The sequence below is a fragment of the Epinephelus moara genome, chromosome 3 (assembly GCF_006386435.1).
Source record: "Epinephelus moara isolate mb chromosome 3, YSFRI_EMoa_1.0, whole genome shotgun sequence".
Lineage (NCBI taxonomy): Eukaryota > Metazoa > Chordata > Actinopteri > Perciformes > Serranidae > Epinephelus > Epinephelus moara.
In genome coordinates this window covers 41,482,093-41,499,423 of record NC_065508.1, presented here as the reverse complement: position 1 = coordinate 41,499,423, position 17,331 = coordinate 41,482,093, and the positions used below count along the sequence as shown (strand labels likewise).

Here is a 17,331-nt window from a genome sequence, read left to right as displayed (position 1 = left end):
CATTCCGAGTATATTGACTGTATCCTTTTTTTGGCTGTCTTGGATTGTAATATGTGTATTTTAAGCGAGTGTCTTGTAAGCCCGTGCGGGCTGGGCACCCTGGTGTGCAGGACACTTTAATAAATTTGTAACTAACTAACTAACTAACTCTAATTTTGTGTACCATAGTTCCTCAGTAACTACTCATTAGTTCCTCATTAGTTACTCATTCGTTCCTCATTAGTTCATCAGTAACTACTCATTAGTTCCTCGTTAGTTCCTCAGTAACTACTTGAATTTTGTGTACCTTATTGTAAAGTGTTACCTTAATTATTAATAATAATTATTAATTATTTCCGATAGCCAATTAAATCCCAACATATTTGATGCCGCCGTATGAAGCCCGAATTTATGTTCCCAACATTTTTGGTGCCTCCATGTGAAGCCTAATGTGTTGACCCCAACAATTGCTACAGCAAGCCATCCAGGAGTCTCATCTGGAGGGACAAGGGAAAATCTGGCTAGAGACCCTGTTACACAACAACACCGATGTCTGCACAACAAAAGTGGGACGCACTGACCTGTTGAAACATCAAATCTATCTCACTCATCCACTTCCCATTCAACAGAAACCTTATTGTGTCTCCCCTCCAAAGCTGAAGGTAATGAAGGAACTCCTTGATGACATGCTAAAGGATGATGTCATCGAACCTTCTTGCTCAGCTTAGGCTTCTCTGGTAGTGTTGATTCCACGGAAGATTGGAAAACCAAGGTTTTGTGTGGACTACTGGAAAGTGAATGAGAACACCATCACTGATGCCTACCCCATTCCCACCATCCAGGAAATACTAGATAGCCTCGCAGGTGCTGTGGTCTTCTCTTCCTTGGATTTGGATTTGAGTAGTGGGTATTGGCAGGTGCAAATGGACCCTGAGGTTCGGGAAATGACAGCTTTCATCTGCCCTCTGGGTCTGAATCAATTTAAAGTCATGCCCTTTGGACAGAAAAACGCCTCAGCAACATTCCAAAGGCTCATGGACAGAGCCCTAGGCGAACTGAAAGGGGTCATATGCTTTGTCTATCTGGATGACATCATCATCTTCTTCCCATCCTGGGAGCAGCATTTCGGTGATGTCCAAGCTGTCCTGGACAAGCTCCACAGGGCTGGCCTCTCTGTAAACATGAAAAAAGCAAACTGTTCAGGACATCACTGAAATTTCTGGATCACCTTGTATCTGCTGCTGGGGTCCATGTTGACAACTTCCTTGTCAACTTCCTGGTTCCTACCAACCTGAAGGCGGTACAGAGGTTCCTTGGAATGGCAGGGTGGTACCATCGGTTCGTCCCCAACTTCTCAAGGATCGCAGAGCCACTCAATGCCCTGAAGAAAAAAGGAGCCAGGTTCCTCTGGTCATCTGCCTGCCAAGTTGCATTTGACACCCTTAAAGAACATCTGGTCCACCCATCTGTCCTGGGACACCCAAACTTCAACGCTCCTTTTGTGGTTTACACGGATGCCAGCGAAGTGGGGCTTGGAGCAGTGCTGGTCCAGAAATCTGATCCAGGATCAGACGAAGTCCTCGCGTTCGCCAGCCGCAACCTAAATCCAGCTGAAAGGAATTATGCTGCCACCGAACTGGAATGCTTGGCTGTGGTGTGGGCTCTGGAGAAGTGGAGAACTTACCTGGAAGGACGCCTCTTCACAGTCGTTACCAATCACACTCTCTCCTGTGGGTTTTTAAAACCACCAAACCCAGCACTCGGCTCATCCGGTGGGCACTCCGGCTGCAAGAATTCACCTTTGCATAATGGAGGATCTCATCTACCGTGTGGTCACCCTCTCCTACAAAACCGTCTACCAGCTCTACACACCTCCCGGCTTCAGAGAGCAACTTCTGGAGTATTTTCACCAGGACCCCCGCTCTGGTCATCTTGGGAGGCATAAAACCTACCGGAGACTACAACACCTGGTCTACTGGCCACAGCTGAGCCTGGATGTACGGCATCATGTGCAGAACTGCCAAGTTTGTCAAGCCTACAAACCTGAAAACCGCAGACTGGCTGGCAAACTGCAGCAAACTCTGATCCAACACCCCTGGGAGATGCTGGGCATGGACTTGATGGGTCCATTTCACAAGAGCTCCAAGCAAAATGTGTACTTCTTGGTTTTTGTGGACTATTACTCCAAATGGGTGGAGTTATTCCCCTTGCGAAAGGCCACAGCAGAAGCCATATCCCAAGCAGTCTTCCAATCAGTGTGCAGATGTAAATAATTATTTAGGTATTTGAGAAATAAGTGGATAAAACGTACAACTATCACTTTATAATGTTTCTGAAGTGTTTCCCTGATGGATTACTTCTCTCTTCGATGGATTCTAAAAACACGTGACGGCTCGTAACTGCTGAACGTCACTCTGGACAGAAAGTAAGTCTATTATTACACATGTAAAGTTCCTTTACATAGATTAAAAGTTTAAAAGCATTAAACGTAACAAACGAGTGCTTTTACACTCGTATGGGAGAAGAACACAGAGGGTTGATGATAGAGCTGAAGTCAGGTTTTTATTGTGAGAGCTGCTTCATTCAGGTCGTTGTTTACTTACTGGCACCTTAACTGTGGCAATATGCTGTTCAATATTCAGCCAATATGACCAAAAATGATTACTTTAAATCCGGGTTACAGGTCGGGCTGCGGGTCGTGTTTCAATGGGTCGGACCGGGTTGCGGTACTAATTGGCCTGATGCGCGGGTTTGCGGTTCGGGTGCGGGTTTGTATGTCGCCGGGTCGGGTCGGGGCAGATCTTGAAAACTGGACCCGTGCAGGACTGACCTGCATCCCATACCATAAGTGGGGACACTTCCCCATTATCATTTTCTGACAGGTATAACTGGATTTCCTTCATTTTCCCCTTAAGTACATTTAAATTAAGTCTCCGGGAAAAAGTATTTTTTCACTATATTTTTAAATTTAAATCTAGGTAACAGGACTGTGGTCCAACAAGTCAATTGTCCCAATCCTTGAATAAGTTTTATGTGGTGAGGAATAAAATGTGTAGTCTCTAGTTGTAGGATTGAACTCCCTCCATTTGTCACAAATGCCCATCTCCCTTATCATCTGTCTCACCTTTTTGCCTACTGTGTTGCTCTGAGTCTGAGTTAATCTTTACACATCCCAATTTAGGTCACCACCACAAATCACCATTCCCTGGGCTTTTGTAATCATTAGATCAAAGATTTGTCTATAGAACCCCCACGTCGCACCTGGAGGTGTATACAGTGGCAACTGGTCATTAGGGGCAGGTGGGGCAGAGCCCCACTTGTTAAAATGTGCAGACAGACTGTTATTTTATTAATTATCAATGGTTATTATTTTCTATAATTTATACGAATATAGCATATTTCTAAATTGCATATAATTTGTGTTAGGATTTTAGTTCATGTTTACTGGTCCCTGCCTTGTTTTTTCAGACCGCAGTTCCCCTGATTTTGCGTTTGTAGTATGTCTACGGAAGCGCGAAGGTGGGGCACTGCTGGGAATGCCCCTGGCTCTCGATGCAGCATACTGTAAATGGGAAAACATGAATGCGCATGCTCAGAGTGTTTTTATTAATTTATATCACACGAATTTGTTGACCAGTGGGGCAGTCAGCCCGAAGCCCCACGGCAGCTTCATTTCATATCTGATTGGCTCTCCGTCTGTGACGTCTGGCGTAAACACTTTTGTAAACGTAAATTTACAGCCAGCAAGAAGACGGAAAACTGTGGCTAACTAAAATGAACGAGGTGGACTGTTTACTGGACCGGAGGTTTGACAGCCTTACTTTGGAGGAAAAATCGGAGATAAAGCGACTTGGTGCCCACCAGCCGAGGGATGTTATCATCACACAGACTGCCGGTAAAGTTAACCATGGGTTTAACGTGGAGTGGTTTTCGAGGAAAAAGTGGCTAACAGTTAGCATACAAAAGAAGGTGGTCTTCTGCTTCCCCTGTCTGCTATTTGGTGGAGATGGTACATGGTCAAGGACGGGTTTCAAGTACCTGAAACATCTCTCTGAGAGGATTGCAAAACACGAAAGTAGCGGGAGTCATCTGGATAATGCTGTTAAACTGGGCTTACTTGGAAGAGTAAACGTCGCTGCGTAAATTGACAGTGCGTACAGGCGCTCCATTGAGCAGCATAACAGACAGGTGGAGAAAAACAGGTACGTGCTCAGACGGATCATAACATGTATTAAACTATGTGGAAAATGTTAGACAGCACTGCGGGGCCACGACGAGTCGGCAGAGTGTGCATTGGTAGGCTAATGTTTATTTATTTTATTTAAACAGAACAACACATAGATTTACAGCAGTGAAATAATTCACATCTGTAATTGTAATCCGCTATTGTTGTGCAGGATCGCTGCAGATGGTAAATAGTGTCATGGGGTTGTTGTCGTTGTCAAAAGGTTGTTGTTGTCCTAAGGTTGTCGTCATAGAATGGATCTGTATCCCTAAAAGTTGTCTGTGTGCTTCGTTGTGGCCTTCAGTGGCATTGAGCTCCTTGCTGTTCCCTCCCTGTTGTCTCATTTGCTCTGAGCTTGGTTTTGTCAGTTTATGACATGGAATATTGCATTCTTAATTTAGCTCACTCACTCCCTCACTCACTCACTCACTCTCACACACGCGTACACTCTCACACACTGTACAAGATGTAAGACCTGCTAGAGGCAAGCCATTTTGTCTTAAAAAAGTGTTTTATGGAGCCATGCATGATATGCTGTATCAAGAGAGAGCACTGTAGTTTTCCTGGTATCATTCAGTGGTTGGTGCCCCACCATTTTTTTTACATGTAAAAACACCACTGGGTGTATATACATTTAAGAGAGTGGTTTCTGATCCTTCTAGTTTTCCAACAACCATATTGTACCTTCCTGCCTTGTCCGTGATTTCTGCTGTCTTTTCAAAAATTACTCTTTTTGATATCAGTGTTGCCACCCCCCTTCTGTGTCCTGTTTTATAGGACGCTGAGTAAACCTGGTTAACGCCCTGCCTTTTAAGTTTAGCATGCTCGGAATCAGTTAAATGGGTCTCTTGCAGAAATATTAGATCTACCTTGTCTTTTTTCATTTTGCCCAGAATTTTACTTATTTTTACTGGGTTAAGTACACCCTTCACATTGTAAGAAGCCAACCTAAGTGGAACTTTTTGGCTTTCCATTATAAATTCCCCCCTCCACTCGAACTCTATAAAAACATGAACACAAAAAAGAACAGGAATAGAACAGTCCCTGAAAAACGTGAACTTAATACATTTCACCAGTGTCTCAAGTTGAACTTCCTGTTTTGAGGTCTCGTTGGTGACCCTGAAGGAGCCGAGGTCTTCTGCCGGCTCGGAGGGAAAGCCTCCATGCGTCCCCAGCTGTGGTGGAGGGCCCTCCCTTAAGTTTTCAAAGTGTTCCATGCTTTTAGCTTAGTCAGATCTTCCCCGATCATGCATATCATTAATGCCATTAACCTAGCCCAAATGCCTCACGTGGCAGTGGTTTATTAATTGTTTTTTCCACAGTCACTACTACTATGCCTCCTTACTGTAGAGAATCCGTGCAGAGACAAAGCAAGTTCACCGGTCAGTCCGTCTAAAAACATCCAGTCTTTTTAAAACCATCCCGCGGAGCTGCTGGCTGCTGCTCTGCTCCTCTCGGGGACCAGGTTTTTTGCCACATCAGGTTTTTAACTCTGTCAACCCAGCTCGCCGGTGGTTTAAATATCGTCATGGACAGACCTCTCTTCACCATGTCCTTCGTAGCCTCCTCTGCCGAGTTGTACAGGCATGTCTCTCCCTCGTAAAACACCCTCATTCTGGCTGGAAAAGGAGTTTGGAACCATATATTATTCTCCCCCAGCACCTTCTTTGCCTCCGCGTATTCCCGGCGCCTCCAGTGCATAATCATGAGCCACAAAAACTCTCCTGATACAGAAACCCCTATTTCCGCCATACCAATTTCAGGATTTCTTCTTTAGTTTAGCTGCTGGAGAACTTAACAACTATGGATCTTGGGGGAGAGTCGGCCGGTGGTTTTGGTCCCAATGTGTGATGCGCATGCTCAATCTTGAGGTCGTCAGTGTGAGGCAACTTTAGTTTTTCCCTCAGCAGATTTTCCATGAATGTTATCATCGATGTGGAGTTGTTCTCCGACCCTTGCTCTATGCAGGCAATTCTTATATTTTCCCGTCTTGCTCTTCCCTCTTGATCCGTTTATCTTCCAACTTAGCCTGTAGCTTTAGCAGTTCCCTCGTAGCCTCCTCAAGCCCCTGCACTCTTTCCTTTGTCTCTGAAATTCGCATTTCGGCTTTGTCAACTCTGCTGTTAGTTGCCTTAATGGCCTCTCGTATCTCTCGGAGAGTGTCTGCATTTTCACACCGAAAGCCATGTCCGCATCCACCTGTAGCTCCCCCGTGTCAGGATGGCTAGCTGTGTCGTCCTCGACGGGCTCTTCCTCGGCTGTTTGAACCCTTTCCTTCGTCTGTGAAACGTTTTTTTTGTTTTGGTTTGGGCATATTATAAACGCCTCTTTAACTTCTTCTGTTAATGTATAACAATCTTTCGAAAAAATACAGCTTTTTTCTTGATGATCCAGGAGCTCTGATATTATGCTGCCTACCTCATGGCTGCTCAACCGGAAGACCAGAGGGCATCATTTTAACTGCTGTGATTTGTGTGGGAACTCGCCAACAGACCGTTAACCTTGACCACATGTTCTAACACTCCAAATGGACCCTGTAATGATCACCCATCGTAATGACTGACTTTTCTTTGGAAGGAATGCACTATGAATACACACTGCTGCCTTTTTTTCAGAGGGGGTTCTTTTTTGTACTAGGTGCATTTGTTTGCCATTTTATGTTAACCTCAGCATGAGTCGAAATGACATATGGTTTATAGAACTTAATGCCTCACTGCTAGGTGCAATACTTTACTACTTTTTCAGCAGTGCCTTCAGTTGGCAGTGCATTTGATCCTTTTAATAAATATTGTTAGTAAAAACGAATGATTCATATCATGATTGAAGTATTTAGGGCAGGGGAGGAATTGTACTAACATTCCTATGTGTAACAACATGTCATGACATCAGTACTGACAGGTTTGCATGATTTTCTTACAAGGTATAAATCACTAAGAAAGGAGGTTATAGTAATGGCTAAATTAGAGAGTGCAGGATTTTTATGATATAAATGTGCTGGGTTGTTTTCTCTACATGGCAAGCTTTCCTTTCCTTTATGACTTCACTGAAACAAATATGTCTTGTACAATAAAGACAGGGTTAATATTCAACAAACATGTCAGCTTAAAACGAAATCACATGACAATTAATATTAACTTGATAAATAATAAGTAAGAATTATTAATTAATTAATTAGTTCACTGAATTAATCAGTGAACTAATTGTTCAATTGGGTATTTTGGCATCAATGTATCCTGGTATGATTAAGAGCTTGATGAAAAAGATGACAACATGTATTGGCCTTGATAACAATATCCTCTTCTTTATAAGCAACCACCTACTTTACTATTTTTCCCTTCTAAATCACAAAGCTTTCAAGTTCTCAGAGAAGTAAACTATTGTGAACATCTCTAATGCTACAGAATAAACGTCAACACACCTATGATTAATAGCCAATACTGTGACAGCTATTCTGTGAATAATACTTTAGATGTTGAGCTGTGCATGCTAAAATACCCGAGGCACTGTTTCAACCTGTCAGCTAAGATTTTATAGCTGGTGTGCACACATAAAGGGATAACAGCGGCCAACTACGTGTAATCGTCAGTAATTTCAGACAGAATGATTCACAATTGTGTCAGGAGGCTGTTTTGACGTTTTGTTTTTAATGTATTGTAGATCTCTGATGTAGACACTCTGTCACCATGTCGTCAAAACTTTAGAAGTGTGATTTACCTGTCTCTGCAGTACATGTTGACAGACGATAACAGCTCATTCTACACCTGACTATACAAGTGACAAATGTTCTTTTTGTAAATGTTCAGCCAGGTGATTGTTAGAGTCCGGGTTATACTGTGCTCATTTACTATGGAGGGAGGTGTGCCTCAGAGAGCCCTGAGCTAAGCATTTCCTCCACTCTCATACAAGGCCGCAGCAAAAATCAAAAATGATAGATGGATAGAGATGCCCTGGCCAGCTCACTGTTGGTAACCAGCACACCAAAAAACTGTCTTGAGACAAAAATGCTTATTAGTTTTAGTCACATATTGATCTTTTTTGTCCTCCATAGTTTTAGTTTATGAAAATTCAAAATGTGTTAGTTGATGAAAATTCATGACATTTTAGCCAACTTTTAGTCATTATGTTTTCTATGCCTTTTTTTTTTATCTTTAAACTAATACAGTTAGGCTAATTACAAATTTACAAACTGTAATTTCTCAATCAGTTTTTGACAGGTTTAACCCTTGGGGTCATAGGCCTTTTTGGGGTATTTTTACTGCCTTTACTTTTAAGCTCATATCACAGTCATTATAAAGGCTACATACACATGCTATATCTATTTTTTTTTCCAGGACAATCTGGGCCACCCAGATTTGCCATCATTACATGTTCCTCTATGTGCCTGTATTTTATATTAATTTTTATATCAATGAAAAAAAAACAATCCATGTTACTAAATTCTTACATTTTTACATGTATCTCACCATAGCAAGTTGTTAAACGACATATTCTGCCATATATGAAGAGGGGAGACTCTCTGGAATCTGACAATATAAGAACCATAATAGTGGGACATTCTGTCACTTCACAGCTTTCCAAAACATGTGGTTTGTGCCAGGCAGACATAATTGCCAGCATTTTTTTCACTATTGCAAGAAATTCCATTGACTCATTCACAAGTCAAAAATGTGTTGTTTTTTTAAAGAAACATGCAATATTTATATCTAAGATAATAGGAAAAATAGTAATAATATTATTCCTTACTATATGAAGTGACTGATAACAAGATCTGTATAATGGATTGTATAGAAATTTGTGAGGTTTTTATTTTGTAGACACTTGATCTGTATTTACAGCATGATGGGATGACAGCACAATGATGTGTTTGGTATCATCGGAAAGCTCCGGTCCTGCGCTTTCAAAGCTTTGTTATACATAATTTTAGTGTAGATAACCACAAATAACTTATATCCAGGTTTACTGTAAACTCGACTTGATCTCACTGTTAAGAAGCAGAAAAATAATGTAATTAAGGCCTGAATTATTTCTTAATCTGCATCTGCATGTTAGTCTGGAGGTTTAAACTCATGTCCACTAACAGAGTTGGTGATTAAAACAGAACTTTCATCTCTGTTAGAGAAAACTAATCTGAGTTCAGACTGTTTACTTACAACACAGATGCAGTCACAGATAACTGAGCCTCCTATCTGCCTGTCAAACAGCATCAACCCATAGACCTCTCTGAGACCGTCCAGATTTTAGGGCGGTCCTGCAGGGATCAGCTGTGAAGTCCGGTGGCCAGTGGCTGCTCACTCCACTGCTGTTCAGCAACTGCTTACAAGTGGAGCTAACTGCTAACAGCCATAACTGCAACTTCCAAACTCCAGAAATCCATTCAGCAGCTCCATCATCCACAGTCAGACACATATGGCTGATTATTTACCACTGAATTACAGCTCACAACTCTCACCAACTGCGTATTCTGCACCGCTATGAGTGTTTTTGCTGGCCAGCAAAACATCCTGGTGCAAACTATTTACTGGAGTTTCCAGCCTGTTGCTTATGCAGCCCTTGAATATAATTGCAAGCACAGCCGTTCTCGGCTTTCAGTGTCGTCACCACTGACATTTAAGTCACATCTTGTCTTGTCAACGAAAATAGAATATAGATTTTGTTTTAGTTTTTATTATCAAGGTCTATTTTTAGCTAGGATTGTCTCATTTTTGTCATGGAGAAAAGGTAATTGACAAATAATCTCATTATAGTTCTTGTCAATGAAATTAACTTTGGTACAGAAAATACATGCCAAATCTGTCATTTGATAAGTAGTAGAAAGCAAATGCATTTAATCAAGTATTGTACTTAAGTGCAATTCTGAGGTGTTTGTACTTCACTTGAGTATATTCATTTTCTGCTACTTTGTACAGTAATTCACTACATCTTATCAGCAAAAATCATATTTTTTACTCCATTATTTATTTGATAGCATTAGTTTCTGGTTACTTTGCAAATCAAGATTTTACTTTTAAAACATATGATTAACTTATATGATGGATTCAAGTACCCAGCAGTACAGAAAATAATTCATATTAGCTATTACCTTTAACAAAGTACTTTTACTGAGAGATATTGCTACTTTTACACATATACATAAACTGCATTTAAGGAGTTATCTGTGCACCAAAAATCAATCCTTATACTTTATCAAGTAAAAATCAGAACCATGTCATTTACAAAGAACAAAGAACAGATCATTTTCTCACAAAATTAAAAAATTTTTTATTTGCCTTCCCCCAAAGTTCTTTCCTTGAGCAGGGAAGCAACGCAGTGTTTTTGCAATGAAAGACATTAGGAGTATGGAGAAAAAAAAACAGTAATATAAAATAAAAACTGCCATGAACCAACCACAGATTGGCAGTATACAGTTGATAACACTGATTTTAACAAACATTACCTATCATAAGATTGTGCTGTGACCATTGGTGTGGCAGATAACTGCCAGCCTTGTTTTTTTTTTTTTTTTTTTTTGACTGGAGGCTTTTTATTGAGGTGAGAAAATTCCAGGGCAGACACCAAAAACATGTATTAACATACCACCGCAAAGCCAAGGTTAGCGAACCCAGACTTACTCACTTATTACCTCTAACTACCCCTTTAGAAATTTCATCTATAACATTTGGCACACAGACCTCTAATAACAAGCGGCTAACAACCAGTCATTATGGGGGCTTGAACAGGAGATTTACAAACCTTACGTCCAGCAGCAATGGACAAGTTCCCTTTGCTTGAAAATGGTTATTCCATCAAGGGCATGGTGAGCTGCGTGATAAAATCTTGTGATTTATTCCCGGCGGCCAATAATTACTGGTGTCTCATCACCTGTCAAAAATGAGTGGACAGGGAGAGTCCAAGGCTCTACTCTTCATGCTCTTTACACCACAGCAGTAAATCTGACATGTTTGTAAAGCCATAAATCACAGCTTGCGATAAAGCCTACACACCCCTTGGAACTGTACGGTATAGGCAGAACATTTCAAAAAGTTTTAGCCATAAAGGTATGCAGAAAATCATCAGGGTTATTTCAAGGGTGTGGTAGGTACAGTGGTTTAAGTGGTTAATTTACAACTCCACAGGATTTGAAGAGAAACAAAGACAAAAAATGAGTGAAGTGCTTTAGCTTCATGTTTTTGTGCACTCTGCCCATGAGGTTTTAATCACTATAAGACAATTCATGATATGATATGCGAAGGCTTGCACTCTGTTTGACTTTTGCATGAATTGTAATGTTACACAATGATTTTAAGATCTCATCTGCAATGTACACAATGTTTTTATAAGAAAAAAGAAAACTGAATCGTAGACTGTTCAGATGTCATTTTACATGTAAGAATTAGAGCTCATTGACTACCATTTAAAAATAATAGTGCTTCTGCTCTTCAAACTAATAAAAGCAGATTTTAGTGGATTTTATTGTTAAGTTAGATTTGATAGAATAGGAGACATCAGAACAGGGTGGAATGTGACGTTGACTTATGAATGGCTTTAGGGGCCAGGTCTTAAAGTTTCAAAGGAAAAAAAAAGATCTTTACAAATATTATAGAAAATCCTCCACAAATAATTAAAATATGTTCATTCTGCACTGACTCTACAGCAAAGCAAACTATGAACACTTCAGGAGGTACTTTATAACTTTATAAACAGTAAATGATCCAAGCCCAATCCATGCTGATCTCCCACACACAACAGTAAACAGGCCAGACTAAACATTCCCACCTTAAATCAATCAAAAGCTGAAACTCTGGGCTGCAATTGTTTTAAAGGTTGGTGTCTCAGAGCCACAACACGTACAATAAAAAGAAGAGGAAGGAAGCAATGCTTCTCAACGACTCCCAGTTGGGTGGGACTGAGGGCCTACCCTTTGGTTATCAGATGCTTTGCACTTGTCCAGAAGCCCCTTTTCCACTCTTTAGTTCCACACCATTTTGTGTCAAGAGAAATAATATGTTTAAATAAAACACAAGAGAGATTCTGTATTTAGTAGGCCGATGTTTAGAAAATGACATGTAACTCATCACATTGCATGGTAAGTAATACCAACTATTTCTAAAATATCTTAGCATTGCAAAAGTCTTGGTTTCATCAAAATGTAACCACATTTTCACTAGCAAAAGATCATGAACGATCGATAGCCTAACCAGCAGCAATTGCAGGTTCTAATTGTAAAATATTTGCCCTTGTTTTCCCTCTCTTTGAAGTCTAAGGCTTGCTCTACTCTTGTCCTCAGGTGCTGCTCAGGCCTGATTTATGGGGATGGGTTCCAGGGAAGTTACTCTAAATTACATGGTTCTTAAACCTGAGCAGAGAGAGAGACAGAGAGAGAGAATCACCACTCTAAAGACAACTAATTGTAAAACAAATCTACCCTATGCTAGTTAAGAAAGGTTCTCTCTTTTCAGACCTGAGAGAAGGGGAATAATGTATTAGGCCACTTGGATAAATGTACAATTTGTCATAAATACTCCTGAGACTAATATTTATGGAATACCTATTTTGATGAATTTCCTTGCATTGCTTATGATGGTAAAAAGTAAATGGCACACATAGTACTGTGAAGAGAAAGAAATAACCATGGCATTATGCAGTGTTATAATGACCAGAGTTGGATCAAGTGATCAGCACTAACCTTGCTCTTCAGCACTTTGCAGCTTCATGGAAAGTCTCCAGTAAAAACATATAACCGGAGTTGGGATTATAGGGGGGAAAAAACTGGAATCAAATCCGCTGTAAAGGTGTAAAAGGAAGTGTGAAGTCAATTTCTTTCCAAATAATTGTTATGTTTTACATATGTTCACACTGACATGAAGTGTTGAAACTCCTGTAAGAGATGTGAGGGAGAGTCAGAGCAGGAGGAGGTGACAGTGCAATTTGCCTGGAGGGCACCCATAAACCTGGAGTGGAAGAGAGAGTGCACCACTCCTTACAGGTTACTGTACCACGTGACTTTGAGAGCTTTAAAAAGCAGGCTGACCTGTGTTTTAGAGGTACAAGTAATCACAAGACACCAGAGGAGTTAGAGGAGAAGAATACCTGGGCTGTCGGCACAGCATCAAATACCGACAGCCCCGCAAAACAAGGGACAAAACACGCACCCAGGGAGCGTGTCGAGTTATTCGCAGACACACCATCTTCCAAGTAGGAAGATTTTGCTTACGCTCGTTCAGTGTCCACGTCATTGACACAATGAGCTGCAGCAGTGTTGCAGGATCAGAATTCTCTGAGGAAGAGCTGGAGCTTGGTGTGCTGGACCAAGAGGAGGAAAGTCCCAAGGCATCTTTCCAAGATAGTGAAAGCTCAACCAGCAGTCCAAGTGACCCAAATGAAGGCCAGACCAAGAAGCGCAATCGACCCGTCCGCTCAAAAGCTCGAAGAATGGCTGCAAATGTCCGTGAGCGAAAACGCATAATGGACTACAACCAGGCATTTAATGCTCTACGTGTTGCTTTAAATCATGACCTGAGCGGCAAACGGCTCTCCAAGATCGCAACACTGCAGAGGGCCATCAATCGCATATCTGCTCTCTCAGTTTTTTTGAGCTCCAATCCTCCCAGCAAGCCCTGTGCTCACTGGGAGTGCAACAGGTCATCTCTGGGGCCAGCTGCAGCAGGAGCATCTCAGCTTGAACAGCGCAGGGTAACAGTTTCTTGTCTGCAGCATCGAAGTTACGTCCCCTGGCACGCGTCCCTCTCTCACCATATGCAGCCACAACAAGGGCCTCATATGCACAAGGTGTCCACAGAGCCACACATCAACATGGATAACACTGTGTCATCATGTCCTCCGTCACCACACTACCCTTGTTATCCCACTGAGGGACAGCTGTATGCCTCATACGGACACTGTGGCAGCCCCAACGACCATCCGCCCAGCCCTCTACGATACCCTCAGGTGGGTGAGGGGTTGGGGTACCAGCCAGGGATGTGGGCATCCTGCACTCAGAAATACATGGACACTTTGATGGATCCTCCTCCAGCTCTGGGGATACCCTGGCAGGTGAGCTACCTGCAAGAGCCAGAGCACAGCCTCTCTCTGGGCTCTGACATATTGTAATGGGTTAGATTCACCACTGTGAATCCTCAAGACTGCTTGGAACACCACTGGACTGTTGAATAATCTCAGAAAGAAAGGGTTTTTATGTTTCTACTGTTGGAATCAACTCAGTATTGCAGTAACATTCTCTTATTTTTGAGCAAAGTCATGATAAAGTAATAAACAGATACAGATAAAAGTGCAATGGCAATCAACACTGCAGAGTGTGATACCTAGCTGGAAATATATTTTGATGTTACATTTTAAAATATTAATGTTTCTCTGTCTGCTTGTTGATAATTCACCCACATAGTTATGTTCTACTTGTTTAGTTGTCATTGTTTGGCATTATGTATAATTATTGAGCTGAAATATTGGAGCTTATTTTACACTACTAAATGTGTACTATATGAAACATAAATACTTATAGCCGAGTAAGAGCATAAAGAGCCATTAGTGGACTGATCATAAAAGACAGGGCAGTTTACATATGTGCTACACTGTGATGCAACTTGTCCTTACATTACGTTTTCTTTCAGCTATTTCTACCATCTTGTGACTAAGATTTGAAAGTTAAATGTTTGCATATGTATTTATTTTCTTATTGCATACAAAGTCATTGCTCTTTGTAAAGTTGTAAGAAGTTTGTACATATGTTTTTAAACTTCAAAATTAAATGTTAATATGATATGATTATTGTAATGTGTCCTTTCATAACATTGTTAGTTGTGATTGCCTTGGAGTCTTTGGACTATCATATAGCACTAACACAATGTTTTGCTTTACAAATATGTGTGGCTGCATGTCCATGTGTGTATGCATGTCTGTTTGTGTGCTTGTGATTATAGCCTAGGGTCAGAAGCCTCTTCCACTCTCAGTCTGAGATGACAGAGGTCCTTCACTCAGTTGAAAAATATCCTTACAAGTCCATTCTTGTCATTTTTTTTGTGGGAGAAGAAAAGCCAAGGTGCTATTTACACATAGCAAAATAAAAGTGTGGGTCAACAAGGAGAGAGACAACACTGACAGTGTAAGCGTGTTAACCAGAAAATCGATAAGCAATGCGGGGAAAGTGCATGACCTGCATCTTGTACTAAAAGCCTTTCTGGAATATTTTACCACCTACACAGAGGTACATTGCATTAAAAACCATTCCTTTACAACAACAGCAGGTGAGATCATTACCAGTAATAGGTCGGTTGGTTGATGTGCAGCTCAAGATGAGTAAATTCTAACAACAATTTTTCCTCCGGGCCTTACCAGCTCATGTTAGTCAACAACAGCACCCTCCTCCCCTGCTAAGCAGCATGTCATGGAAAATAGCTTTAATATTAGACTATAGGACAGGGGCCACCGACAGATTTATGTGGGCTCAGGAAGGAAGACTGTGCCCCGTCATCAGTGTGGTAAAATCCCCTGTCGGGCTGCATTGGCCCGCAGGTGGAAATGGGTGTGTGAGTGTTTTTTGAACATCCTGGAGGTCTCCCAACAAGGGCCCCTAGATGCTGCTGAAAAGACTTGGCCCGGGGAAACTACTGCAGGCTTGCTGGAGAAATAAATGGTGTGGTACAACAATTAGCAGGCAGGAAAGAAAGAGAATATGGACAAAAAGATGAATGGAGAGGAGGAGTGAAATGATAGGAGGAGGATATATGGTAAGAAAAAGGAAGACAGTAACTACACTTTGAGCCCTTCATTCAGCTTCTTTACAGACATGAATCATTAGAAAACTTGACTCACCAGTGAAAGACGAGTGTGGCTGACAGCACCCTGTGACAGCATGTCTCTTTCTCCTCCCTCTCTGGCAGACACATCTCAGCTCACAGTGCCAGTATATCGGCATGTCTGGGTCCTCAAGGGACTCCAGAGTGAAGTGGGCTGAATGTATCATATCATTCTACTGAGACCACCTTCGTTTCTAGTTCTATCCCTGGTTTACTTTAAAGAAAGAAACCTGAACTCTGAATCAAGTAAATCAGATAGCAAAAAGCCTGACTCTTTGTTTTCTTTGAAAAAAAGTTAGCAACTACAGAATTTTTACTGTCTCAACATTTGCATCGTGAAACAGCTGAAACAATTGACTAATTAACTGGTTAACTCTTCTGATAGAAAATGAAGGATTGGCTGCTTTGTTTTCTAATATGTGTTCAAGAGAATATCTTTGTGATTCTGGACTGTTGGTCAGAAGATATCTTTATATGACACCATGATGGACATTTTTCATTATTATTGATTCATCCAATAATCAGGAAAATATGTGAAAATATGTGATCATGAAAATAATCAATTGCAACCTCTCTGAAATTTATGAATCAGAACATATGTTGACTGTGTTGACCAACACAGGCAGAATCCATAACTTTCTGCAGTCTCTGTGCATGACAGCGCTTTAATGAGTCAACTCTCATGTTGAATTGTGACTCACCTGAGGATTTACTTTACTCCTCCGATATGCGATATGAGCCTGTCAGTGATGCATCTTTTCTTCAGTCTATCCTGCCTCCTTGACACCCTCTGCTGCCAAGCTGATGGAAAAAGAAAACAAGTAAACATAATAGAAATGATTCCAACACACCAGGGTGTGTTTGCGTGATTTATCGGGATGAGTCAGTCACACACACACACACACACACACACACACACACACACACACACACACACGCAATGCTGTTATGACATCATTTGCGAAGGTGACGGTAGTGATGGTGCCTGAGATACAACTGTGGCAGGACTTTAAATTAAGTTAAACATCTGTTAAGGCACCGAGTGAGGTTTATTAAAAAAAAGTAAAAACAATGCTTAGATTATACTTTTAATTTGAGTTGAAGTCACGTAGCAAATCTATGCAAAATCGCATATCAGTTTATGAAAACTACAACTTGTCAAAACAAAACAAAACCATTACCGTGTCATCAGAATATGTTTCCACTGAAAGTTACTAATTAGATCAGTGACCCAATCACTGATCAGTTTTTAGGGGGTGATGGCACTGAATTACATCCACATAGTTAATTTATTCAGATTCAGATTCAGATTCAGAATACTTTATTAATCCCAGGGGG

At 41.1% G+C, this 17,331-nt stretch overlaps 1 protein-coding gene across 1 annotated transcript; it reads left to right on the top strand.

Annotated features, from left to right (window-relative positions):
* The first annotated feature begins 13,205 nt into the window (after positions 1–13,205).
* bhlha9 (basic helix-loop-helix family, member a9) lies at positions 13,206–15,191 on the top strand. The gene has a single exon (XM_050036200.1). The coding sequence runs from the start codon at positions 13,424–13,426 to the stop codon at positions 14,288–14,290; it is 867 nt and encodes a 288-aa protein (XP_049892157.1). The 5' UTR covers positions 13,206–13,423; the 3' UTR covers positions 14,291–15,191.
* Positions 15,192–17,331: the final 2,140 nt, after the last annotated feature.